Below are 26,432 nucleotides of genomic sequence, written 5' to 3'. Positions count from 1 at the left end.
TTCAGGGCTTTAGTTCAGCAGATGGGCTGCTTGGCTATATTCATACATCTGCCTACCTGCTGTGGCAGCTGCTGCTGCTGCATGTTGTGTTCTTTTGTTCTGTTCCACCCAAGAAAGGAGCACTAGGAAGTGTAGTGAATGGATTAATTTAAGGTTAAGGCTAGTGTTTTGCTAGTTTCCTAACTCTCTATCACAATAAAGCTTCTGATAAAGCTAATGAGTCCTTCGTAAAGTGAAATAGATTTTTAAGATGTATCTCAGGGGCTGAAACTAGGTAGCATTGTCTGAAAAACAGTCAAGTATGTTTTCTTTATATTGCCTGACATTATTTATTTCAATATCTTCCTCTCTTTCTCCCCCTTCCCCCGCTTTTTCTAGGAGCAGTAACCAGACTTGCCTGACACTGCGTGGTCCAAAAGAATTAAGGAAATATGGAATGACATGAAGGAGATTAGTTGAGGATTAAAGGCTTTGAGGACAAAACACCTCGCCGAGGTGAAGCACAGACTAGCATTCTAGTTGTAGCTCCGAGGAGCTGTGTGCTGAAAAAAGATGGCAGATCCAGGAATGATGAGTCTGTTTGGAGAAGATGGGAATATTTTTAGTGAAGGGTTGGAAGGTCTTGGAGAATGTGGATATCCTGAAAATACAGTAAATCCTATGGGGCAGCAAATGCCCATGGATCAAGGATTTCCCTCTTTACAGTCATCTCTTCATCATCCCCCTGCAAATCAAAATCAAGCCAAGTTGACCCATTTTGATCACTATAATCAATACGAACAGCAGAAAATGCACCTGATGGATCAGCCGAACAGGATGATAAGCAATGCCCCTGGGAATGGTATAGCGTCTCCTCATTCACAGTATCACAACCCTCCAGTTCCTCAGGTTCCTCACGGCAGTGGTGCTGGTGGTCAAATGGGAGTCTATCCCAGCATGCAGAACGAAAGACACGGGCAACCCTTCGTAGACAGTGGCTCCATGTGGGGACCACGGGCAGTTCAAGTGCCAGACCAGATAAGAGCGCCATACCAGCAGCAACAGCAGCAGCAGCAGCCGCAACCGACACAGCCACCACAGGCGCCCTCCGGACCCCCTGGGCAGGGCCATCCTCAGCACATGCAGCAGATGGGAAACTACATGGCTCGTGGTGATTTTGCAATGCAGCAGCATGGTCAGCCACAACAGCAGAGGATGAACCAGTTCTCTCAAGGCCAAGAAGGCCTCAATCAGGGAAACCCTTTCATTGCCACCTCAGGACCTGGCCACTTGTCTCATGTGCCCCAGCAGAATCCCAGTATGGCACCTTCTTTGCGACATTCAGTCCAACAATTTCACCACCATCCCCCCACTGCTATCCATGGAGAATCAGTAGCCCACAGTCCCAGATTCTCCCCTAATCCTCCCCAGCAGGGTGCTGTTAGGCCGCAAACACTTAATTTTAGTTCTCGGAGCCAGACGGTACCCTCACCTACTATAAACAACTCAGGGCAGTATTCTCGATATCCTTACAGTAACCTTAATCAGGGATTAGTTAATAATACAGGGATGAATCAGAATTTAGGCCTTACAAATAACACTCCAATGAATCAATCTGTACCAAGATACTCAAATGCTGTCGGATTTCCATCAAACAGTGGTCAAGGACTAATGCACCAGCAACCCATCCACCCTAGTGGCTCACTTAACCAAATGAACACGCAAACTATGCACCCTTCACAGCCTCAGGGAACTTATGCCTCTCCACCTCCCATGTCACCTATGAAAGCAATGAGTAATCCAGCAGGTACACCTCCTCCGCAGGTTAGGCCTGGTAGTGCTGGAATACCAATGGAAGTTGGCAGTTATCCAAATATACCCCATCCTCAGCCGTCACACCAGCCCCCTGGTGCCATGGGAATTGGACAAAGGAATATGGGCCCCCGAAACATGCAACAGAATCGTCCATTTATGGGTATGTCTTCAACACCACGGGAGATGGGTGGGCACATGAGACCAAATGGTTGTCCAGGTGTTGGCCTTGCAGATCCACAAGCAATACAAGAGCGACTAATATCTGGCCAGCAGCTTCCTAGTCAACAGCAGTCTTTTCAACAGCAAATGCCAACCTGTCCTCCCATGCAGCCTCACCCAGGGATACATCATCAGTCTTCACCACCTCCACATCCTCATCATCAGCCTTGGGCACAGCTTCACCAGTCACCACAAAACACACCACAAAAAGTGCCTGTCCTTCAGGTAAGCTACTTCCACTGAGTAGAAGATGTTTTAAATTGCTGTAAATGCATTTCAGGTTACACAAGATCCGTGGTTTCAAAATAGTTGCTCCTGTTTGACTCCACTGTTTGTTACTGGTTATATGGCTTGCTTGGTGCACAAAACCTGAAGGTAAAATGAGGTTCCAGGTAGCTGGCTAATGTCCTTACAGTAATTTTTACAGGATAACATGGATAGACTGAAATGTGCTACAGCAACAAGACAAGCTGAATACCTGCTTTTTATTTGTGTTCCTTTGAGGGGAAAATGGAAAGCATGTGTGAGAACTGTCATTTAAACTATTAATTGTTGTATTTGCAACTTGGAGAAAGAAGTATGCGTCATAATGTGTTTGTTTTGGTCAAACTGAGAGTTTTCTTTAAATCTTGAGGGAATGTTTTGTGGTTTTAAGTTAAAGCTGAAATCTTTACATGTGAAAAAATTTCTAGGATGAACTTCTTCAGCATTAAGTAATGCAACTGAGAAGTGATGGGGCAGTAGTTCATGCAAGGAGAAGACAGCAGATGTGAATCATAGTCTGAAATCAAACCTGAGGCTTAAATGAAATCTGAAATAGGATAGAAGTTTTATTTTACGCAGTCTGTGATCTTCCAGGTTTCAATAAAAATGTATTGCTTTCATGTAATATTTCGATTAAAAGCAAAAAACGGTAAAACACCTAGATCTGCTGTAGCTTAGTAGGTTTGACTACATGCTAGTAGTCAAGTAAGCTTCAGCTGAAAAAGTACCTTTTGGGATCTTCACATATGCCATTACTTGCCTCTTGCTCTATTGGTCATCATTCAGGAGGTTGTGGTACTGAATGAGTAGGTGTCAGGATATCAGAGGTTTAATTTTATTTTATTTTCTTAAACCAGTTGGTAATTAATGCCAAGTAGCTCTGCCTGTAAATATTTGGAGACAATTGTTGGAATGTAGTCACAATGATGTGATGCTACAATAAGGTTAATAAATCATAAAAACAGCTGTCCTAGCCAGTGTCCCAGGCCTGTGCGGAAAGCAGCTGTTCAGCAGTCCCCTCCACTGCTGCCTGCCGGCTGCTTCTGTTAGCCGCTCTGCACAGCGTGAGGTGGGTCTGGGAATCAGATGTATGCACTGCAGAGAGGCAGCTGACAAGGAGTGGTAGATGGAGCAGCTCAGCAGCTGGGGAGAGGTCTCCACATTCCCCATGGAAGAGAGGAGGGGGGAGCACTGGAGGTGCCATAGGGTGGGGAAGCCCTGGGAAGGGAGATCAGGGACTAAGCTGGGCAAGGGGAAGGATACTGTCTTTCTGGGAGGGAGGAGGAAGCTGCTATCTTGAAGCGGCAAAGAATATCTTCAAGACCGACTTTCTCTCTCCTGCCCCCCTCAAAATCGGTGTGAAATTTTATACCTGTATTGGCCCTTCCTCTCCTCCAAGCTCCACACACAGGTTTGGAGAACCTAAATTACAGTTCTGTTATGCACGTGGAGTTCTGTGTTCCTTCTTGAGAGAGCAGCTCTTGACAATGCCTCGTGTGTTACTGACTGTGCAGCTGAGTAGGATGAAAAAGGAGAGAACTCAAGACTATATGCAGAAAACAAGAGAACGAGTAGGTATTTGGAAAGGGGGTAATGACAGCATGGAGAAAACAGTACAGAAAGACTGGGAATCAGAAAAAGAAGTGCAAGATGTGGTTTTTACGCTGAAGGTGAGAGCTGACACATCTAGCAGAAAAAACTTGAAAGAAAATTGTAGAAATGGTAATGCAAGACTTACAAGACAGTAAAGGAACAAAGCCCAGCATCACTGGGACCTTTCACAGCTAGTGACGGTGGGGGTTTGCAAAGGGAAGACTTAAGATCGACCATGCCCTCAAGCTGTAGTGTTCTTCACTGGCATTCCTTGTTTTCATCGGACCATCCAGTAAACCTTTTATTAGCAGTAAGAGGGTGGTTTGGGAGGAAGAAGGTTTACCTGTGGAATGGACAGGCTTGTTAAAAGTTTTGGGGACATTAATTTTTCTTTTATAGTGAAGAGGTAAAATGCAGGCAGCTCAACCCTTAAATGAGCTATATAACCTATTACAAGGTTCTGAACTGCAGATGAATAGCTTGAACAAAGGTAAGTGCTGAAACTAAATAATTAGAAGAAAACCACATGATAACTCAAGGTATTTGATTAAAATCAGTAATTCAAACAGCTGTAGGTAGCCAAGTAATTTCTCTGTTAGCCTACTTCTGTTAAGGTTTTATTTGGTAAAAGTTATAGTTAACATACCTTCCCATTAAGCAATTAGCTTGAGACCTGACTGTAGTAATGAAACTCTTGAAGGCAGGCATTTCCCCTTGAAAACTGGACGAAATAAATATTGTTCAAGTCAATGAAAACTCAACTCCTCCCCACCCCCTGGGGAAAAATGCAGACGTGTGAAACCCCTGCTCTTAAGACTGAATACAGAGTTGGTAGCTCTCCTGTGTCGTGGTTTTCCCTTCATGTCAGTTGGCAGAAAACTGTTCACTGAAGAACAGTTAAATGACTGGTTTGTTTTTCTTTGTGTAAAATGAATCAGGCAAATGAATATAGTCAGTGAAAAGGAAATCACTATGTACTTTTAAATCCACAGAAGCCATCTTAGTAATTATTTTTCAGTGATTTGAAGCTAGCCTTATCATGGGAAGGCTGTAATACTTGTGGTTAACCAAATTGCTGTTTTGTTTTTAGATACATTGGAAGGAAAGTGAAGTTCTTTTGCTTTTAACTTGAAAGAAATTGCCATGTCGGTTCTAGGGCTTGTTACTTCTTTTTTGTGTGCAAAACTGCAAATTGTTTTGGCTGGGTGATTGACAGTTCAACTGGTTTAGAGTAATAGCTGAAAACTAGAACTGGTTATTAGGACCTTGTTAGCAGTGAGTTACTGGCTTCAGTGGAGTTTGATAAATTTATAAGAACCACTGTATAGTTGGGACATTCAGTCAGTGTGATTGGTTTTTCAAGCCCTCTTTTGAAACATTCTTCACTGAAGGTTTTCAGAAGAGTTCAATGGCCATGGAGTGGAAAGGTGGGTTCTGCTGTGGCAGGGTAGTCGGCCAAGGTGCAAAGCAGAAGGTAGGAGTAGCTTGCTTATTTTCACAGCAGAGGCATCTGTGTTGGGCTTGGGCTTGTGAGCTTGTACTCTCCAAAATACTCGTAAATGATCTGGAGAAGAGTGAAGAGTCAGATGGCAAATCTTGCTGCTGCTAACATACTCAAAGCTGAGTGCCAAGTGTAGACAAGGTGAAGCACCTAACAATAATGAAACTAAATAGTTAGAACAGGAATGTCAGTCACTTGTCTGTAAGCTGTACAAGTGAAGGCATGGCCAGGAGATGTTTAGATTGGACATTAGGAAAGCTTCCTTCACCAAAAGGGTTGTCAAGCATTGGAACAGGCTGCCCAGGGAAGTGATTGAGTCTCCATCCCTGGAGATATGTAACAAACTCATAGATCTTGCACTTAGGGACAAGTTTTAATGGTGGACTTGGCAGTGTTAGGTTTACAGTTGGACTCAATGATCTTAAAGGTCTTTTTCCAATTTATATGATTCTGTGGTACCTGAGTGGTGAAATAGCAGGCAAAAAGCTCTCCTTAGGAACAGGGTTTTGGTGTTAGATGGCTATCTGAAAATGTGCTACTACAGTGGAAGAAATGAAACAGTAGGAATTGTTATGGAAGTAGTAGGGGGCAAACCCAGAGATTGTTACTATGTTGCTACATATATCCATGGTATGCTGATGTGGCAAATGCTGTGCGGCTCTGGATCCTTTCCCCAGGCCTCATAAAAATACAGTAGCGTGTGAAAAAGCACAGAGGGGAATGAGTTAGGGGGAAAGGGAAGGAGAGAAGTGGTGAAAGCCTCTAAAATTGTGAGTGATATGGGTGCATGAAGAAGGTGAATGTGAAACTAGGGTTCTTTGTCACTTGTTTTTGTCTCCTTGAATTCTTTTAAGGTGTTCAGCAAATTATCAGGTGGTGAACTCAGAACTGCACGTTAAGATGCTGATCTCTGAGGTGCTGTGCAGAAAAATGAATTATTGTTTGTTAAACATGAAGGCAGCACGTTTGGCTCAGAAGATCTATCACATAAATAAGTGGCTGAGTTTGTTATTGGAGTGCATCTGCTGTGTGTGTCTGGTTCTCTTACTCTTCCACAGACTTCTATCAGAGAGGGGCTATCATATTAGGCATGCCTCTGGGGGTCTAATGCTATGTAGTTGCTCTTGTGTATTGTTGTTTTCAGAAAATTTTGTTAGCGATAGAGCAAGTGTAGGAGTTTTTTCTGCCAAGAATAGGCTATCCTGGGTGTGTTATTATACAGAACTTCTTATTTATCCACAGCTACTGTATGGGCTGAAATTTGGAGTCCTGTTCATTAATCATGTTCCACAAATGTGATCTACATTATTTCTAGTCAAACATAGGAGTACTTAAATGACAAACAGTTATGGTATAGCCTCCATGCTTGACTTAATGGTAGAGCTCAGTGGTAGGCACCAACAGTGTTGATGGGTGCTGGGTTGCAATGGCCAGCTTCTTGTGGAGAAGAGATTAATTTTGTGTGTGTTATGGGTTCACTGCCAGTTTACTCTGCTGGCCTAGCTATCTGTGGGCATGTGACTTTGCTTTAAATCGTAACTCATAGCTGTGTTTGGTATGAACACATTCTTTTGAAATTTCCTGCCCTTCCTTGTAGGGGAAGAGCTTGCAGGGAAAGTCCTGCTGAGTCACCAGATGGGTCACCCTTGTCACAGGCCCTTCCTGCATTTTCAAACCCTGTGTTGCTGCCTCAGTTTACTTTGTGCTTGGATATACCTGAATGAAGAGTGATATTAATGAAAACCACTATCAGCTGGAGTGGTTTGATGCAATATTCTAACCTGACAGAGAGTGCAGGTTAAGTCAGTTACTGCTGGCACACTAAAATGAAGTTGACTTTCTCCTGGGTATTTTAATTGTTTTAATGCCTAAGAGTAGTAAGAAGAAACTGACTCCTTACATACCTCCTTATTGTCTTCACATAACCAATTACATTTCAACGTGTGTCCTATAATTTTATTTCATAAGATATGGTATCATTTCAGATAGTTAGGATTTTTCCCATACATTAATATTCATAAGGAATGTCTCACAGCTCCAGAGAGAACTGTTAGCTTATTCACCCCTTGAGTGTTTAGCTTTTTGACTATTTTCCTGTCAATAAGTAGAACAACTCCAGTTTTGTTTTTTTTTTTAACTTGTCAACACTGTTGGGTACTCTTTGTTTTGATACAGAGGCTATTTCATGTGATTGCTAGCTGGTCTTTTGGGGTACCGTATGTGCTGCATGTTAGCAAAATCTCATGGCTGTCCCTGGAAATTCTAGTTTCCCTTTTCAAGTGTTCATAGACCAGTGAACTAGTGTACGCTGGCAACATTGTTGGAGGTGCTAGGCTAAATGGAATTAAAAACCACTAATACTGAACCTTGATTGATTAAAATTGATTACAACTGTGTATTATTTTTATATATAGATAAGCAAGTGTGTGTGCATATTTATGCAATATATATGTTAAAAACCTAGGCCAAATCATTAGTTGTGGAGAACAATGAAAGAAAAGCTGAGAAGAAAATCCATAGTATTCACCTAAAAGTAAAAGCTGATAATAGCAATTTTTTCTTAGAAGTTTACAGGCTTTTATTGTATTTTGCTGAGGCTCTGAAGAACTCATGTTTAAGCAATATATGCAATGTAATTAACTATACATTTCCAAATAAAAGAAAAATAGACCATTAAAGCTACTCTGAAGATTAGAGAATAGTCTGTTACGTTGATAGCCTGATCCATGTGTGAGCTGGTTCACATGCAGGTCTCTCAAAGGATATAATAATTAATATGAAATACTTTGTCCAACAGAAGTTTATGTTCTAAAACTCCTTCGGTATATTCTAGTCTAACAGTTAATATTAACATATGCAAAGGCTTATTTCTTCCACACCCTTATCAAGCCTGTATGTGCTTTCATAAATAAGGGGTTGCAGTGATTCTGCAGTGAATAGGCCTTTGGACCAAAGACTTGTACTTTTTAGGTGGTTTTGCTATGGATTTTTTGGTCTTTTTTTACTGTTGAGGAGGTAGAAGCAACTTGAAGAATACTTCTTCCCTCAGGCACCATGATTTGACCGTGATGAAAATTATTTGTGCTGTTAAATTACCTGCTTTGGAGTTTTGGGTAAAGCCAGTTTGCTACATTAGCATAAAAACACAAGTCTGCATCAGCATACTGATTTTGTAGGCTTAAGAGTTACCAGACTTGTTCTTCGGCATGAATATGTTAAAAGTTTCTACAACATGTTTGTGACCTGAATGTGTGTTTTCTTGAAATCATTAGCATTATCTGAGGACTTGCCTAACTATAAATACTTCTAAATTTATGCTTCTGTTCAGTATTTCAGTACTGTATTCTTATCTGCTGATGATCACTACAGTGGGATTTGGCAGTCACCTTATTTTCCCATGGCCGAACACATTCTCTTATTTTATATTTATTTGAACAAATTTAGATCTGTTGTTTCAGAGAAGCTTTTTTCATGGCTGAAAGCTGATAGTCTAATACAAACCCTCACATCTGTATCATCATCAGCCTACATAACTTACAAGGATGGAAAATTGGAGCAAATGAAAGGAGAAATGCTTAATTATTTGTTTTACGTGTATTTTTTTATTTCTTTAAATGCAATGGCAATCTTAATAAGGAACAGGTGAAGTAGTAAATTCCTGCCTTTTTATTATGGATCCTGCTCCTGGTCTTCCATCCTGCTCCTGGTCTTCCATCCTGCTCTTTCATGTGGAATTTGAGGCATCCATTTATTTTAAACTAATCTGCCTTTGCCTGTATCTTGAATGCAGGTGTCACAAACTTGCGTAAGTGTCCTCTGTTTTTCTGGGGAGAGTAAATGTCTGGGTTCCCACTATGATGGGACACCATCACTTTGAAGTTCCATTTTTAGCTTTTGTCTATGGAGTTCAGTGAGCCAATGCTTTTCACTTTATTTTTTCATATTAGAGTTATAATGAAGGAATTGATGATGAAATTAAAATACTGGAATGGTATTTTAAAAAGGGACAGTCTCACCTGAACAAAGTACCAGAATGGATGTTAGTACCCCTGCTGTTCTTTTCTTTATTATCTTTGGGAGCTTTCCTTTCTAGGTATCAATGTTCTTTTATTTGTGTGTTGATGTATATATTATACAGGTGGTAATGTGATCTGGATTTGGGGGACAAACAGCTTGGTTTTTTTCCTTAGAGATGTCTTCTATAAGTATTTGGTACCTTCTTTGGTCAACAGAGTTGTAAAGTTGTGGAGTGAGATTAACACCCTTGAGTGATTAAAGCATCTGTTTATACAGGTCTTTTGAAATATTCCCAAGTTTGCACGTGTGGTTTAAAGATGGTGAAGCTGCTTCTCGGCAGTTGGTAGGAGCAGAGTAGGAAGCATGGGCAGGAAGCAGTGATCAGGGAGAGAGCAGCGAAAGGCTGAGCTGATGGAGCAGTGCTGAGCAGTAGAACAAGAGAGGAAGTGGGCTACATCTGTGTCAAACTGGGGACAGAGAAGTTCAGGGAGTCACCCCTCCTCTCCTGCACCAGCTGCTTGAGTCACCTGCCTCTTGAGCCCTTTTGCCAGAGGTAGCTGTTTGGCACAGTGGTGCCTGGTACTGCTCAGCACACTGCTTCAGGGTGCACCTTTGTGTTGCTGTGCTGTGGGCAGACAGTCCGCTGACAGCTTGCCAGTGTAGTTGCGTGAACTGAGTAACTCTCAATATCTAATCTTCTTATATAAAAAAAGAATAATCCATGCAAATAAAGGTGGCAGAGGTCTGGGATACATAGCCGTAGCTCCTTCCTTGCATCAGCATACCTGATCATTTGGTGAACTGGCTTATCTGGCCAGCTTGCTTCTGGCCAGATCATGTTCTTGGCATATCTTCACTGTGTGGCCACAAGATCACCCAAGCTGGTTAGTGTGGGAGTAGGAATGCTTGGTGGGAGAAAATGGGGACAGCCTCTTTGTCTGGCAGGGAGCTTTCAGGCCCCTTAAACGGCTCAGGTTTCCATAGCACTTTTCCTCAGTAACCAGTCCTTGAGTCCTGCCTCAAATTTTGATAAATCAGAACTTCCATTAGAAGTCAAAGCTTTGTCTTGTTTCATTGAATTAGTGACAAACAGGTCACATTTCAACTTCTCCCAGATATTTTTTTTAACACTCACCTTTTGTTCCTTTTTTTTTTTTCCCCACGCAAATATAAATGAATGATCTGGTTTCAGAGGTGTGTTTTCTTTTTGGGAAAAGGAGGACTTTTTCCTCTCTTCCAGCTGAAGTATTTGCAGCTATTTTGTTATTGAAGAGATGAAAGAACATCCCCTTTCTAGCAAAGAGCTTGGCACAATTTCATTAGATGTGCGTCATGCGCATTGAAATGAGGGAAGATGCCTCCAGTATCTGTCAATAAATTGTTTTCCATGAGCACTGAGTGGGATTTTTTTCTTCAACATAGAGAATCATTTAAAAGCATGAAAAGTTAGAAATAAAACTCAGATTAATTTCTTGGTGGTCTTTATGAGGAAAGAAATCTGAGAGATAGGATGGCTTAGTGATCTGAGTGTGGGTTTGATTTATAATAAACTCTGGAATCTGCATTCTTTCTGGTTTTACTGACCTTGATATATCACCAATTTAGTTAAAACTTTCTCAGTTACTGGGCGAGATTGCTAATAGTGTTGCCCCTGTTTATGAAGAGGAACATATAGATGATGGGCATAAAGACTGTTGTTTATTCAAAACCCAGATTCATAAAAATTCTGATTCCAGTTCTTAGTCTGTTACTCTAAAATGTGCCATCTCCCTGTGCTGTCCTTGTGACTCCTTCCAGTACTGCTCTTGCTTAAGAGTGCCACTCAAGAAGGTAGAGATGACTAGTCTTAACAGTTCAGAGCAGGAAATCCCACTTCATGTTGTTGGAATTTGGTAATTGTAGAGGTTAACCTGAAAGTAGTGCAGGTATACAAGATACGGAAGAAAACAAGTGGATCTCTCTCTGATCTTCCACTGTTGGGTTGAGTTTGTTTGCTTCTGTTGTTCCATCTCCTGTTCCTGTTCATCCCTGAATCACTACCAAGGATCAGGATGCAACTCTTTCCTGTACTATTCCTCAGTGGTTTCATTGTGTTAGCCAAGCTTAGGAGACAGCAGCTCATGTATTACACTGGAAAAGCACAAAAATTAAGTACTACTGGGAGTGGGTTCATATTGCATGGGTTGCTGCTGTAGAAATCAAATATCAAGAAATCTTAACTTCTGGAGCTTGGTAGGTTTCTATGGAATATTATTAACCTTTTATTTTTGGAAAATTGCAAATACATGTCTTCAAGTGCAACACTTACTCTTCAGTATACAGCACCAAATGTATCTTTGCTATATTGATATAACATGTTGTAGGGAGTGCCAAACTTAATACAAAAAAAGTGAAAGATTAAACTTTTGTTAAACATAAACTCTTGGGTTTTTCATCAGAGAGGAAGTTTTCATGTGTAATACAAGAGTTCCCGAAAGGAATGTATACCCACTTACAAAAGACTTATTTCTTAAACCAGGCTGAATAATTTAAATCAGTTGAATCAGAAGAACATTAGTAATTTTTAGTTGTGCTAATGAAATTGTGTTTTATTATGTCTCTGTAACTCCCACAACCAAAATAACGTAATCACCACAGTAACTGAGAAGTTAATACCTCTGTGGAGTTTTGGGTTTAGTGTTCCTGTAAGGAAAGAGAGAGAGGACTCATAACAAGCTTCATAACAAACATCCTAATATCTAGTAGTCAATATGAACTCTGGTTTTTCCACTCTCCTTTTACATCTCCTTTCTCTCCAGATGGCCCTCCATCCACTTGCATTCTGGTACTTCATATCTTTTTTGGCCCTGGAAGACTATGATAACTGTGATAATACTGTAATTTTCCTTACATGTGAGCGTTGAATGATATGAAGTGCTTTATTTTATTTTTGGAAGAAATCTTTCTGTACCAGCCAATTGTTGCTAAATATAATGGGAGGCTTATAATGTACAGTGCGTGTTTGAATTTAAAATGACACCTTACCATAAAAGGTTGACATCACAGTTTACTTGTACAGCTGTATATGAAAAATACAGTCATTAAAACTAGTCTAAAACTTTGGGCTTTATAGTTGTTTCTCATATCTTACTCAGTTTGTTAATGGGGTATTGCAGATGTTTACTGGGGCAGGCATTGTCAGTTGTGGACATAGGGATAAACACCTACGATACTTGAAGACTACTTCATTTTAAGTCTTTCTCTCTGCTAGTCTTCTTTGAAATACTTCGGGAAAACTTGTTGAAAATCAGATAAATCAGTAACTAAGGCATTAGACTGGGATTTGGGGACTCTTTGCTGTCTGACACAGGTTGCTTGTTTCATGTATGTATTGCCAGTATTGCTGTTGGGTGTGCTTGAGAGGTGCTCTGCAGTGGTGGTGAGCAGGGGACAGCAGAGCAGTTCTTGCAGTTCCCTGGCATGCTGTACAACATCACTGAAAAATGTTACTGGCAATGAGGGGTAAGTTATAAAGGGTTGATTTAGACACACCTCTCTGGTTCTAATATAGTATTACAATATAAAACAAAATTATACCTGATATCGCTGTAGGCACATCTGATATAAGACCTGTGTTTAGGGTTTTTCACATTTTAGTATAGGTTCTGTAAAGAACAGCTGGAGCTATGATACTAAAGATACATGCAGTAAAGATAAGATACTTGATGTTTGATAGAAGAATGTTAATCAAACTGGTTGAAGAATTGAAGTATGATCTAATAATTATAATTAAGAGTTATCTCAATTGGTACTGCTGAATGAGGTGTTTGTCCACAGGAAGGGAAGTGTGGGGTTATTGGTTGGGTTTTTGCTTTTTTTTTTTTTTTTCTCCTCCCCTCCAGTTCTAATGACTCTTTCTGATTTAATTGTTAGTTTAGCTCAATTACTAAAGGAGCTGGGAAAAGGCCTACCTGTGATGTGCCACAGATAACATATTCAAAGTCTTTTTTCATTTGTTGCTGTGACTAAAGAACTAGAGCTTGAGAAGTATCTTGCACTCTTTGACATAAATGGATCTTGGGCTGCATATATAACATCAAAGGCTTTTTAACAAGTCTGTGATTTCAAGCCCACTTTGTCATGCTGCAGTTAATAAAATACTGCAATGGAAAGGCCATTTGGAGAACTGCTGTCTTCACACCTCAGCAGAAAAATAGGGTTGATTACTGACAATCTCTTTTGGTTTTGTATCTCACGTGTATCCATTAAGATTTCTTTGAGTTGGTGGTTTCAACCTGTCTGTATATCTCTGAAGTCCCCTGTAGATAGCTTTTAGGTGGTCTATTAAGAAGAGCTGGTTTATACGCTAAGCATCAATATGCGTATGGGAAGGTTTTAAAAGAGAGTTAAGAGAGTTACATCTCCGTTACTAGAGGCTTACAGATTAAAAAATAAAAAAATGGGGGGGGGGGGGGGGGAATAGACAGAACAGAGTTCTGTGTTGTAATGTAAATCTTACCTCAGATGGGATCTGCTCAGGCTGGCGTCTGAAATTACGGCAGTTACACCTCAGTGTAAAGCAAAGTGTAGGGTCCCCCTGTCCTAGCAAAGTGTATTGGGACCAGTGCTGTTCAGTATCTTCATCAAGAACATAGAGGGATTGAGTGCACCCTCAGGAAATGTGCAGGCTACACCAACCTGAGTGGTACGGTTGACACACCTGAAGGATGGGATGCCATCCATAGACCTGGACAAGCTGAAGAAATGGGCCCATATGAACCTCCTGAGGTTCAACAAGGCCAAGCATGCAAGGTCCTGTGTCTGGGCTGGGGCAACCCCTGGTATCAATACAGGGGCATGAAGGGTTTGAGAGCAACCTTAAGGAGAAGGAAATAGGGATTACTGGTGGATGAATATAAGCTGGCCATGTGCACTCACAGCCCAGAAAGCGTGACTAGCAGGTTGAGGAGGGTGATTCTGCCCCTCTGCTCTGGTGAGACCCCACCTGGAGTGCTGCATCCAGCTCTGGAGCCCTCAGCACAGGAAAGACATGGACTTGTTGGAGCAGGTCCAGGGGAGAGCTACAAAAATGATCAGACGGGTGGAACACCTCTCCTGTGAGGACAGGCTGAGAGAGCTGGGGTTGTTTAGCCTGGAGAAGAGAAGGTTCCAGGGAGACCTTATTGTAGCCTTTCAGTACTTAAAGGGGACTTTTAAGAAAGATGCAGACAAGCTTTTTAACAGGGCCTGTTGTGGTAGGACAAGGGGTAATGGTTTTAAATTAAAGAGGGTTGATTCACATCAGCTATAAGGAATTGTTTTACAGTGAATGTTGTGAAACACTGGAACAGGTTGTCCAGAGGGGTGGTAGATGCCCTATCTCTGGAAACCTTCAAGGTCAGGTTGGACAGGGCTCTGAGCAACCTGATCTAGTTGAGGATGTCCCTGCTTATTGCAGGGGGTTTGAACCAGATGGCCTTCAAAGGCTCCTTCCAACCCAAACTGTTCGATGATCTCTTCAGGGGGGAGTGCAAATGGTGAGTTCTGTATTGGCTGATCAAGGTGGTGTAGCCTTATCTCACCTGGAAGTAATGGATTGTACAGTGCCACCTGTTTTGGAAAGGTTTTGGAAAGACTGAAGAGAACATATAGTAAAAATGTATTTGCCTTTGGATTTGAAGGATACTGGGCATAACTGAGCCTTTCTGTGGAGTTGTGAATCTTGAAGTGGAGTGATGGCATGAAACCTGTTACCTGAGTTGTTTGGCAAGTTACTATTAGTAAGCCAGCTCGAAAAAGATGGCTTTAGCCTGTGATATGTACCCTCTGTGTCTGTTAACTTATTCCGTCAGAGAACCTTTGAGTAATTTGAGTCAGTGGGAATACACTAATGGGGCAGGCAAACCCAATCACTGTTTCCATTTGACAGAGTGGAAACCTGCAGCCAGGTAGCACCTGGGTTTACCAGGCAGCCACAAACCTCCTCCCTCTTCCACCTCTGCTGCCCTGGGCAGGCTCCTGTCTGTGGGGTGCTAGCCTCAGGGGCCCTGCCTTGAGAAGGATTAACACTGTGTGTTCCTCCACTCCAGCACATTTTCTTGAAAGCCAGCTTGACTTCTGTGCATTTGTATGTCCTCAAAAACGCAAAAAGCCTTTGGATGTAATCTTCTGTTTTGCTTTGTCTTTTAGTATATCCAAAATATAACCACTGCAGCTTCAGAAAGTAAAAGTTAACTTTCTGCATTTAAAGGGCTTTTACTAATTATGTCTAATTGGATAACCAAAAGTTCTCGTGCAAACCTGTAGGGACTCATACATAAAGAGAATATTAGCAGTGCACATGAAAATACCTACCTTACTTAGTTCAGTCCTAGAAAACAACCAATTTATTTCTTGCAAGTCACAAACACAGATTTACTTGGATCTTGATCAGCATATTTTCCTTTTAACTCAGGAACATACTCTGTGAGTTGTAGATGCTTCTATTCCTAAGTAAAGCAAAGAAAATGGGGGGAACAACAACAGGGGAAGACACCATAACTATTGTACAAGAAAACCTGCGCTCTTAAGTAGTTGAAGTATGATCTGCAGGTTGTCTTGCTCTTTCAGACGTACCAGTAGGTGTAAAAGATAAAAACTCATGCTCCTTTCCATCTCTTCTGTCTCTACACCAACTTGTACAAATTTAGCCCCAAACAAAGCACTCCTGTAAACCACCTAATTGCCTCAGTGGCTGGGGATGGGAGAAGGGGTTTACATGGTTAGTTAACTGGCCTGGAGAGCCATCAAAGCAGGCCAGGGGTTTCTGGTGTGGGAGCACTAAGGTAATTTCTATGGAAAACTACTCTATTTCTTTTCTTTTTTTTCTTCCTTTTTTTTTTTCTTAATTTGTTCTACCTTCATTTATCCTCTTTGATTCAGATCCCTTGTATTTTAGGGATGTTGTGTGTAGGGAGCCCTTGAGGAAGATCAAGTTTTCTAGCACAACGTTAGAAAGAAATGAAATTCTCTTGGGAGCCTTTTTAGTTGCCATATTCCTGTTGCAATTTAAGACACATGCCCAGCAATTGGATACCAGCATCTCCTGCACTAACCCACTCCTTACAAGTATATCACTAATACTAAAGTAGCATAACTGTGTAAATGAACAACTGATGACCGGTAATTTCATAAATTGCTTGCTTCTACTTTTCTCAAATCTCTATCATCTGCAGTACCTAAAAATAAAAATGACTTCTGCATTGTTTTGGGAGAATTGTCCAAACCATGGAATAGAAGAAGCTGCTGCAAAAGGACACTGGGACTGTGACATCTTTATTTAAAAAGTAACCCTTTCTATTTTAAACAGCACTGTTGCCTTTTGTATGATAATCATGATGTGAATGAAGACAATTTCTAGTCAAAGAAAGGTGATATAAGTGCAAGCATTTGAAATCATGGAGGTTTTCCTTGAAGTATCTGAGTAGTCACATTCATAGCTGTGATGATTTGAGGATGTGAATGAAGTAAGACTGACAAAAGGGGTAATACTTAAGGGTTTTTTTCTGACTATATTGGCCAGTGTAATTATAAGAGCTTTTTGGGTAACCAACCCCTTTTTTCAGGTTTGAAGGTAAAACTTCCGTGACCAGAAGCTTCTCTTACCAGTCAGTCTGCTTAGTAGGGATTTTCTTCCCCTAGAAAATCAAACAGAAATGGTTGTTCTAAGCATATTTAACTCATTTCTGAACTAATATGTTCAGTGTTTGTCATATTCCAAAGTATATTTCTTAAAATACATTTATTTTTTAATCTAAACAAGATTTTTGCTGTTGATTTTTACTGTCACCATTTATTAGGAGCAAAGTACTTGTAATGGTTGTCTGGGCCATTGAGTTGAGCCTCTGGCTGTCACATGTACAGTCTTAGTAACTGCTTATCAAACTTCAATTTAAAGAGCACTTGGCTTTTGCTCCCCGTACTCCTTTTTTTGAAATTCTTACCCCAAATCAGATTACTCTGAATGTTGGAACAGGTATCTGACTTCCTATCCTAAATTTATTAGTCACTGGTTTTATACCCAGTTTGCTCTGGTGCCAATTTTACCCATATTAATTCTTTTTTTTTCCTGTATTAGGATCTGCCAATGTTTTCATAAAGAGCAATCTGTCTAAAGTAAGTGAAATGCCCTTTAGACTTTGCCTTCAAGATAATCTGTACTGTGTGTGAGGTCTCGTTGTTGATATAGATGATAATTTTGTACAGTGCTCTATGATGGCACAGATACTTTCCTGGGTTTACTGGGAGCCATCTCGAGAGGCACTTTGACATTTTAATTTTCTTCTTCTCATTGTATGTTGCACCAGTTGTTTATAGACATCCTATGGTTAAGTAAAAACTTTCAGTCTTCAGCTACACAATTTTATGTAAACATAAATGAATACCAAATCGGGTAATACCATAGCAGAAAAATTACAAATACTGAAGTATTTCAAGTTTGGAAATGTGTATAAAATGCTAGTTAAATTTCTGAGGGCTTTACGCTGCTGTGCTTCATTTCTTTGATAGTGTTTTGAAGTTGTGAGATGCCCACAACTAGGATTCTGAGTAAGTGCAAGCTGCTTTACTGCTGCTAGCCTTGTAGCTGCATAATGCTTAAACCTTCCTTTGCAATAACACTTAGAATTCTGCAGTCCTCTTACCACTGCTTGAGCTCAGGGCTATAATGGAACCTATTATAGAGAAAAGGTCTATGACTTAGCCATTGAGCCATGCAAACTCTTGGCTTCTTTAATTGGCACCATTAAATCTTTAGTAGTTTTTCTCTTGTAAAATAGATATCGTTGGTGTAAAATGCATCACTGCTGAAGTTATATTGTGCCTTTTGCCCTCTGATTTCCATGAGTTGGTCAACTATAGGTGTTTAAAAGCTAGTTAATTGGAGAGGATTTTCTAGGATTGCTGCTTTTCCATAACTGTTCAGGAGTGTATCTAAAAATGTAGAGAAAACCATCACACGCATTGTTTTCAGGTTCTTTTCCTTTTCTGTTTAGAGACAGGAGATGGAAAAGAAAACCCTGCCTTTCCATCATGTTTTGTTTTATCTTCACAGAACTTTATTTAACCTGAGGACTTCTTCTACATGCCAGGATGGAAAGCGTTACTCTGAGTATGTAGCTAGGGAAGAACCCACACCATTTAGCTGATTTTTTTTTTTTCTGTTGCAGGTTGGTTTTGTTGGTGTCTTTTTTGTATATATATTGGAAAGTGAATATGGAAACACCTGTAGTTTGGGAAGAGGGTCACACATCAGTAGAGGAAACTTAAAGAACACTGGAAGTTAAATGTTTGAATAGACATGTATATATTTGTAAATATATATGTATGTAAGACAAAAAAAGTATCTTTTAACTTGTGTTGTCTTCCCACATATTTCATATGTGACACGTTAGAACTTTCAAGTATTTATATTGCTGTAAGCATGAATGCCTCTGAAAGGGGTGTGATGAGGATACCCAAAAAACCTAATTGTTCATTACTATCTGCAGAGCCTGCCTTGCTTATATCTACAGTTGGCAAAAAGGGTTTGGTGGTTATGTTTCTATATACTTTGTTGAAGTATCAAGAAACAACAAAGTTATAAAAATGTTAAACTATGTAATTTAACACACATTTTAAGTGATGGGGCTTACAGTGATAGCAAGCTGCAAAACGGGATGTTGAGAACTGAAGTAGGGCTGCAGTACATGTTCTTTGTACCAATGAAATAGGATGTAATCTGTGTATGCAACCACGTTTTGTCTGTTCTGTTTCTTCTACTTCTGGAAGGTCTTCTGTGGGTGGAAGTAGCTGTTTAATTTGGGTTTATTATTTGAGGTATGGACCGTATACTGTCCAGTAAATCTAATCATGAATATCACTGTATCTTGTGAAACAGACTGACTCTTCCTACAAACACTGTCTCTCTTCTGGCAAAGAATTAATAGCTAAATGAGCTTCTTTATGGTAATTTAACTGTAACATAGAAAAATCTCAACAACCACTAATTCATTCATCTTCTAAACTGTCCTACAATGTGTATTCTCCATTTTACATACAAGGAAACCAGGACAGAGGGACAGGGAGTTACCTGAGGCCAGAGTGATAGACATGGGATTTGGGGCTTCTTAGGGTGTGTTATGCTGAGCTGAAGCCAATAGTTATCCAAGCAGGTACTCTTGCAGTCATGGTTGGGCACTTCTCAGTAAGAGGGTTCGTGGCAAGTCCTTTGATGGAGAACTATGTTAGAAAGAAATGAGTATGGAATTTAAAAGAAAAAAAAACCACCCAAAACACAAAACCCCTTCAGGAAAACAATAGAATATTATCATGGTGAGTTGAGGGCTGGTGGAAAAATCTTGCCTGATGTTCGCTGCTCTATCATAGACCATCTCCTTGCAGTCTTTCTCTTTTCTGTACTGAAGTTTTCAAGGTAATATGAGCCTTCTCTTCAGGATAATATCTTAGTCATTCAGATCTGATTTAATCTAGGAGTCTCATCCAGCCTGTATGCTGAATGAGGCAGAAATTCTGGAAGTAACTAGGGAGGACTCACCCTGTGAAATATTATTGTAAAAAGTCAAGTACTAGGATTAAATTTGTTTTGTAAGTGACACTAATGACATTTATTCTTTTGTTTTCAAGTACTGGAAATACTTAATAATTTAGACTGCCATTTTAAAAAAGAAAAATGTGTTTATAGTAGTTTTTCTTAGAGTTACAGTGAACTTTAATTATTTTTCCAAGAGAACATTACATGTTTACTATTTCACTTGCAAGTTGACTCATTTGGTCAATGTCTGAGGAAAGCTTTTGAATTTCTGCTGGACAAGAACAGTTTAAGGTGGATAAAAATAGGTTAGAAAAGTCACTCCAACTTACTAGGTACAGCTATTAGAAATAAAAGTGGTAGTGGGATTTTTGTTTTTCTCTGGTTATGTGGAACTTCTTTGTGACTAAGGAAATGGCATTTAGAATGTCAAAACAAAATGTTGACTTCTAAATAATTCTACATTGTGAATCTCCTAGTACGAAGTGTGCTCACCTGGACTGTGAGACTGAAAGAGCAACAAGTAAAAACACTTGGAGAGTTGGAATAGATGTAAACAGTGGAGACAGGACGATTGATCTACTGTGGATATAATGATATCAAAAACCACCTACCAAATACAGCCTTTTTGAGGAACTTCTGAGATGAGGCCCTCTTAATCAGAATAAGTCAGCAAACTTCGATTGAAAGAATAAATGAGTAATTGTAAAAGTTGGTTTGACTGGTTTAGCTTTCATTGCTTTGGTGCTGTTTTATGTATTTTACAATATTAGAAGTCCATGGGATTGGAGAATTCTGTGTGCTTGTTAAAATTTGTAGCAGAAAAGCCTTGAGTACAAGTTATAGTTAAAATTACACAGGGGAAAAAAAAGGCATCAGCTCAAGTAACGCATCAAAAACGTTTCATCTTTTGACTGTGGATACTGTGCAGTTTCACCTTGCAGAGGCTGTGGATGACAAGGGACGAAAAAGAGTGTTGTAGTATTTGTCTAGTGGGCTCTGTTGCAAATCATCCTCATTAAAATAGTGATGAACTAAAAGTTTGTGAGCACCAAACTGAAACGAATCTGTGCTTGTAGTGTTTCTTCTAATGCTTTAAGCTCATCTTTCTTAAGCTGGTACACTCTATCTGCAAGGTATCCTGGTGAAATTGAAAAAAACAACCACCAAAACTTGCTGCAAACCATGGAAGAACTCGGGATGTTTTATTATGTAATAAAAGTACTTACAAGTAGTATTGTGGGACTTCAGTGGGACCTCCTTTCTAGGGACAGGAGTAAAAACTCAGGAGTTAGTCCTTTGTTGCATCAGTTGAAATATTAAACATCTAAGACCATTGCCCTTTTCTTGTGTTATTAGAATGTGATACATACTTATACCTTTGGGGAAAACTTGGTCTTTTTTTCTAAAGGCTTGCAGATAGGAGAAGTAATAAAGTTCTTAGTAAAGGCTGTCTATGAATTGCATCCTCTTTTCACCAACCTCTTAATCTGGTGCATGTTTGTCATTAAACTGTCGATTGATATTTTATATATATATATATGTGCAGGCCTCTTAAACATGCATGTTTAGCAAGTCTACAATCTGAGCTGGGGGAGCTTTTAAAACAAAAATGCTGGGCTTTTGTTTTCTGAGGTATATAAGGAAAGGCTTAGGAAAATGATAGAGAAGTTATCTCTTACCTAAAATCTTCCTAACGTATTGGAAAAAAAGTGTATGCTAATAAATGCAACTGCCTAAAAATACACTTGAAAGCATTTTGCTGGTGGTTGCTACATCTTACTGTTTCATGAATGTATGAAATAAAGCCCTTCAGTTGCTCATTAATATTTATGAGACAGGGCTTGGTGGGCAGCTGAGATTGCCAGCTTGTCTCCCAAGAGCCAGCTTTCCCCAGAGGTGGGCTATAGATCCATTAAGGCCCTGGCATTAGAGAGCCCTCAGAAGAGAGGCAAGAGGCAGCCCTGGGGCAGGTGTGCATGGCAAAACAGAGCATGGCTTCCCATGAGAAGGCCAAAGGAACTGGCTATGACTTGTATCTTTGTAAGGCTTTCCCAGGCTGGTAGGGAGAAACTACAAGATGACCAAGCCCAGAAGAAAAAATACATATGTGTGCACTGGTTGCAAGTAAACAGAATGGGGCGATACGCATTTAAATCCACGCTGCTCCTGTCTGTGCTCATCTCTTTTCCTGATGTACTTCCTTACAGTCTTTATTGCAGTTTGGTCCTTTTGATTCATTGTTGAAAAGCATTTCATGTTGTTACTACAAGCAGCAGACTAGTAGGGCTCACCGTATGTCTGTCAAACAAGTGGTAATTCTGAAGCTTGCATTTACTTGATCCTTAAGCGCTGCACAGCAGGTAGGAGAAATAAAAATTTCCTGGCCTGCTAGTCTTCAGTTTCATCTAGTAAAAAAAAGAAAACCCAAACAACTGTTTTTCTCCCTGTTGTTGTTCTCCCTTCCTTAGATTAAAATGCACTTTATTTGATATAAGGTGTGAGACAATAAAGTGTACTTCATGTGAATTCAGATAAAGCATAGTTTATTAGACATTTTGCAAATCACTTCTGAATTTACGCATACACCGTATTTTTTTAATAGTTTGTATCTTACGTAAACATGCAAGATATATACATGTCTTACTACCTTTCACCTTATATTTTTTACATATATAACCTGTTAAATAAGTTTTCCTGTTAACTCGTTTGGGGGTTAGAAGGGGTGGGGTGAAAAAGTACCAGAATAGAAACACTTTTACTGTTGTGGCATGTAGTGCTTTTGCTGTTACTGCTTGCAGCAGTAAAAGCACGGATGGAACTTTTTTGGTTGTCTGTGGTCAGAAACAGCAGTGTTTGTACCACGTATGCTAGTCTTTGATTTTCTCCTTAGTCATAAACCTGATGCTCTTTGCTCTTTGTCACTGTGATTAAGATTTGATAATGGTAGAGAAACGTATTGATAGAAGTAGATGTGAGCTAATTAAGGTCCTTCTTAAAATGGTTCAAGAGTAACTTTAAGTCTTTTGTAGAAAAACAAAATTTTAGGGGACTCTTGTTGCTTTAATTACCGTGGGCAGGCTGGAAGTGCTCAATAGATAAAGTCAGACAGGACAGTTTTGTTAGATTTTCTTTTTCTGGGTAGGGAACAGGGTGTTAAGTGGAAATTGTAGTTGATACCAGAGCATCATAACCTGTAGTGATGGCAATGCAGTGTGATGTAGGAATGGGTTACCCTTCAGAGAGGATAGATTTCTATGTATTTGACATTCCATAACTGAATGGAGGGAATTCTGCTGGCAGAGGGAGGCGGCAGTACGCTTCCCCTCTTCCCTCAGGACCTTGGATTTCGAAGTGTGACTGTGAAACGTGCCCAAGAGAGGGAGGATGTTCGCATTTTGCTGTTTCAGAGGAACTGTTTTGCTTTCACAGTGGAGCTGAAGTGCTGTGGGGAACATGGAGGCAAGGCCAAGAGCAACAACTCAGCCTGTATATATGCTAAAAATGTTAGGTTAATCTTTATAGTGCTTATGTGTTCAATAATAGCAGTTTCAATACTACTGTTTCAGTTGAATATGTGAAGGCCTTTCCTCTCCTATTCACCCTTTCTTGGAGAAGCTGAAGTATTGTACTAGGTCTTCCAGAAACCTTTTCATCCTGGCATGTTCTTGCTTTGCTATGTGACTTCCCTATCTTGCCTGGAGATGTGCAGCTACCACCTTGCTTTAGAGGGATTGGAGAAAACTGGTGGTAAACCTCCTGGATATTTCTCTGATCCAGGGAATTCTCTGGTAAGCTCTGGGTACCTTGATAGCTGTGCTTGGGTCACAAAGAAAATATCTACATTTTTGCATACAGGTCTTACTTGGCACAGAAGTAAAGTGTTAAGAAAAAGATGCTTATAGGCCATTTTACAACAGAGCTCTTGCTGTTGTGCCTGTCATTTTCCTACTGGTGATATAGACTGCATAGCATAAACTCTGCAAGACTTCTGTGGTAAAATTCACATTGGCATGTTTCTGGCATGTCTGTTGCTTGATAATGGAGCGTACGCAGAAGTGAGGTTTCCTTTGTCCGTGGCTGTGCAGGGAAGGCAGGCTTGAGGTGGATGACCTGTCAGCATGAGCAATATGGCTTTTGCCATTAGAATTCAGTACCTAATTGCCCCACCCTTTCTATGTGTTTCTACAGCTAGAGCTAGTAAAAACTGGCCAAAATCCTGAGTCCTTGAACAGTCCACATGGTGATGATGGAAAGTCTGGCTACTGTTGTGTAATATTTAGGACTGCCTCACTTGCATTAGGAGCAAAGTAATCTATAGCAAAAAACTCTTAATAAAATGTTTTTTTCTTGTGGACCATCACAACAGCACTTATATGCAATCCCTGTGGTAGCTATTGCAGTTTCTTACCTGGAAAGCTATTGTGGACGATACACACTTTGTTATCATAGGAGTAGCTGTTGTCTGAGATTCTGATCAACCCTGATGTTGATTCTGATTGATGGACAGGAATGTAAGAGCTCTCTTACAGGACAAGTTAGTTGTTTTTGAGCTGTGAACAATGAGCACTGGCTGATACTCCATAGGTTTAGCAATATTTCTTACTTTGTGAGCATGAAATAGCATTGCTATGTGAGATTACTGTAAAAGATAATGGGATCTTTGCTTTTTGGATGGCCACATTAGTATCATTCATATTTTGTAATCTGTGTTACTCCACAGAGTACATGACCAGAATAAATTCTAATGCTGTAGCTGTGCTGAGATGCAATTAAAGAACTCTATATTTTGTATAGCATGTTTTTGTTCTTCCACATACATTAATTGGGGGATATTTTCAGCTCCACCAAATCAGCACTGAGTGTACTTTTGCAGTGGTGGCTGAGGGCATTAAGATTGGTTTTAATCACTTCCACTCCACTGTTAGGATGCTGCTGGCATCAAAATTCTCATTGTTTTGACTCAAGAGTTTTTCTGAAAACTTCAGATCGGCAAGTTTTAACTTTTTATTAGTTGCACCTGTTTTTTAAAGATGGTCTCCATTACTAGTAACAGAGCAGGAAGACTTAGGAAAGTCTTAAAATATTCTATTCTGTTCTGAGGCTTGCTTAGGAAATAAAGTGGTATTGCAGCAGCACTTCACTAAAATGTGAACTTTTTTCATGCAAAGTGATTTTTAACTGTCAAGTTATGTCTTGCTAAGAAGATGTTAATAGAACTTTTGTTTTCCATACATCTTCATCTGTGTTTTGTAGAAGTATAGCAAGGGTGTTGGTAAACTATAAGGTTCCTTGTTGAGTCATATTTGAAAAATCGACTTCTTTCATTCTCATTTGGTGTGATGCCTTTCCCTTTAGTGCGGAGAAGATCAATGACACCACTTGTTGGTTTACAAATGCAAGTTGTCACTTTGGAACTACAATTTTTTTTGAAGGATTTCTGAAGTATTGAGATACCAGTTGTTTCTAAACAGCATCATATTGCCCAAAATATTTTAAGGTAGTACCAAGTATTTCCATATAGTGAAATAAAAAAAGACATACATATCTTCAGTTTAAGGTGGTAGTGTCACAGAAAAGGGAGGGGATCATCACTCACAATATAGGAGAAGAATCTGATAGGTAAAACAGATTTTGGAAAGAATTCTCAGTGTGCAGGTAGTCTTGAGCATGTTTCTGGACATTAGCTACTGTAGGAAAAAATACTGTACGGCTGTACTGTTGTTAAGCGTAGGTACTGGTACTTTGTTGCAATTTCAGAGGTGCTGTTGATCCCATTTTACTCTGGAGTTTTTACTGATATGTGAGCTTTGCAGATGGATGATGTCTGAAAAATATGTTGGTCTAGAAAAGCTGAAGCATGCTTCAAATCAAGGGAGTACCAAGACAAGCCTAATGCTGAAACTGTTGAGACAAGTTGAGAATTGCAGGGACAGAGCAATGTATAGAGACATGACACGGAAACTTTCCAAGTGATTTGCTTGGAGGATAGTCAAGAGTAGTAGTTTGTTTTAAATAACCCAGAGGGATGATAAATACTTTTTTCATTAACCTTTTAAAGGAAGCATCGTGGAGCAATTTCTGCATGGGATGGCTTTTAATGCCTTGTGGACTGCTATCAGGAAGGACCCAAATTCAAAATGAGCGATCTGTACAGCACTAGGTTGAGCTGCTTCCAGAAGCAATGCTGTAGTCTGTCTTCTGTTTTAAAAGACCTTCCTTTTGCTGCAGGTTGCTGTTCTAACTTTTCCTGAAGTGAAGGTGATAATTTAACAGGACTGCAATTGCTGCAAATAAGAATATTCAGTAATGATTTACCTAACATGGAATTATCCATTGTATAGCTATCATATTGGAAAGGCTTGTATTTTGGAGCCAGTAGGAACTGACGGAGCACTTGCTCTACTGTTACTCAACTCAGTTAATAAACCAATGTTCAAGAACATTTAAATGAAGTGTGGTTATAGTAGATCTTTTTTAAAATATGTAAAAGACCAG

At 39.9% G+C, this 26,432-nt stretch overlaps 1 protein-coding gene across 10 annotated transcripts in view; it reads left to right on the top strand.

Moving 5' to 3' along the window:
* CHD7 (chromodomain helicase DNA binding protein 7) overlaps positions 1 to 26,432 on the top strand; it is a 134,069-nt gene that overhangs the window by 44,545 nt on the left and 63,092 nt on the right. For all 10 annotated transcript variants that reach the window (XM_080378276.1, XM_080378273.1, XM_080378271.1 and 7 more), the window contains one exon: positions 379 to 2,238. In XM_080378276.1, coding sequence (XP_080234402.1) covers positions 553 to 2,238 — 1,686 coding nt within the window. In that variant the 5' untranslated portion in view covers positions 379 to 552. The remainder of the gene's footprint in view (positions 1 to 378; positions 2,239 to 26,432) is intronic.

Source organism: Falco punctatus (assembly GCF_963210335.1).
Source record: "Falco punctatus genome assembly, chromosome: 3".
NCBI lineage: Eukaryota > Metazoa > Chordata > Aves > Falconiformes > Falconidae > Falco > Falco punctatus.
This window is presented reverse-complemented; position numbering and strand designations above follow the sequence as displayed.